Raw genomic sequence first — 1,946 nt, 5'->3', positions numbered from 1 at the left:
TGCATGTATATGCCATTATATAAATTTGATAAATGTAATTTCTGTCAATGGCAAAGCTGATTTGACTATCTCAAATGTCACTAAATCATTACAAAATTATTCTAATATGCTTATTTTGGTGCATTTTCTTAATATATTCAATGCTTAATATTTTTTGTAGAAACCATTATACATACTTTTTAAAATTGTATTAACTATCACTGATCAAGTTAATGTGCCATTTCTGAATTAGAAAAAAATAAGAAATGTAAATAATGTAAAAAATAAATAATTAAATAAAAGTCTTACTGAGTCCAAACATTTGAACTGTAGTGTGTATATTGACAGTTTTACACTTTGGGTCAGATGTACTGTATAATGTGTAGTTTCATAATTTAGATTACTTCGATTGCATTCTTACTGTATATCCACACACCTTTGTTCCTATTTTATTTGTTGTAAACCTCAAATATTCAATTATATTAAAATAACTTAAAAATGTATTTGTACTGTAATTTCCTTACTTATTTTCTCTTCTAGGAGACAAAAGAAAGTGTGCCTGTTGGTTAACTAACTGAAGTAGGGTATAAGATGCCATGGAGGTTAGGAGCTCGTCTTGCATGGTTAAACACATTTATTATACAAGAGCCAGTGACCCAGAGACATGGGCTCGGTAAGAATGAAAGACTCATTTGAAAGAATTCTAGGAACAGTCTTTGGGTTTATTTTTTACAAAGAATGTAATTTACTCATAAGAATGAGTTGGTCTTAAGTTTTATCCTAGCAGTAATTGGACCTGGTGAAACATCATTTCCCACTTTCAATGACAATAAGTCAAGCTTGAATAGAATAAAATTTCAATTTTCAGTTTATTCAGTTTATTTATTAAGCACAACTAAACAAAACTACTGTTGACCAGTGTGGCGTACAAATTAACCAGCCACAAACAAAATTAAAAACAAAGACAAGGTTAATAAATAAAATGGCAAGACACAGGGCAGAGCAATGCAAATCATGAATAATAAGCCAGGTCAAATGAAAATGTTTTTAAACAGGGGCAGTTCTGATTTCTGTAGGAAGACTATTCCAAAGTCTCGAAGCAACTACGGCGAATTCCTTCTCACCCCTAGACTTGAGTCTGGATCTAGGAACCACTAAGAGCCTTAAGTTGGCAAACCTGAGAGCTCTTGCAGGTTGGTGGACTATCAACAGGTCTGAGAGGTAAGAAGGTGCTAAACTATTTAAAGACTTAAAAACCAATAAGAGCACTTTAAAATTAATCCTGAAGCGCACAGGTAACCAAGGCAACGGCTGCAGGACAGGAGTGATTTCCTCACACTTTCAAACTACCGTCAGGAATCGGCAGCCGCATTTTGAACCTGTTCATTAAAGGGGTTTGAAAATGATTTGAAAATGTAATGCTTTTCAAAGTACCATGGCATTACCAACTGTGACCATCACTGTATCATAATCAATAGTTGCCAGTTCCAATTTTGGGATCATACAAAAAAACAAAAAAACAAAAAAAAAACAGGAGATGTGCCTTTGAGGTACAGTACATACTGTAGTAAGTATTTCAATAAGGAAAACACACATTTTAAATAATAAATTCAAAGTTTAAAAATTTAGATAATACCCAGTTTATCTTGTAAAAAGTTAGACATATTTTATCAGATGTTACCTAACGAAACATACTTAAATGGCAATACATTTCTGTTAAGGGACTTACCTGGCCCATGTTCACAAATCCGTACTTTCCTGCAATAAGATCAGCAGCATCAGGACCTCCAGTTATTTTAATTGCCCAGCGGTTTGTGTAGATTTTTGTCTGGACAAATTGTAGCCCAATCCCAAGTAAAAAAGCATATGGAAAAAGTGCTGTGGGAAACATCTTCAGATGGTTATGCTCTCTGCTTCATGCAGAAATAGTGGTCTAAAAGCTCTTCATTGAAAAGTTCTCATTAAAA

At 33.3% G+C, this 1,946-nt stretch overlaps 1 protein-coding gene across 1 annotated transcript in view; it reads right to left on the bottom strand.

Moving 5' to 3' along the window:
* Positions 1-1,717, bottom strand: part of LOC127957610 (CAP-Gly domain-containing linker protein 1-like) — a 22,852-nt gene extending 21,135 nt beyond the window's left edge. The window contains exon 1 of the mRNA XM_052556228.1: positions 1,709-1,717. Within this exon, the coding sequence (XP_052412188.1) occupies positions 1,709-1,717 (9 nt within the window). The remainder of the gene's footprint in view (positions 1-1,708) is intronic.
* Positions 1,718-1,946: the final 229 nt, after the last annotated feature.

The sequence above is a fragment of the Carassius gibelio genome, chromosome B5 (genome assembly GCF_023724105.1).
Source record: "Carassius gibelio isolate Cgi1373 ecotype wild population from Czech Republic chromosome B5, carGib1.2-hapl.c, whole genome shotgun sequence".
Lineage (NCBI taxonomy): Eukaryota > Metazoa > Chordata > Actinopteri > Cypriniformes > Cyprinidae > Carassius > Carassius gibelio.
The sequence above is the reverse complement of the archived record's forward strand: the minus strand, read 5'-3'. Positions and strand labels throughout refer to the sequence as shown.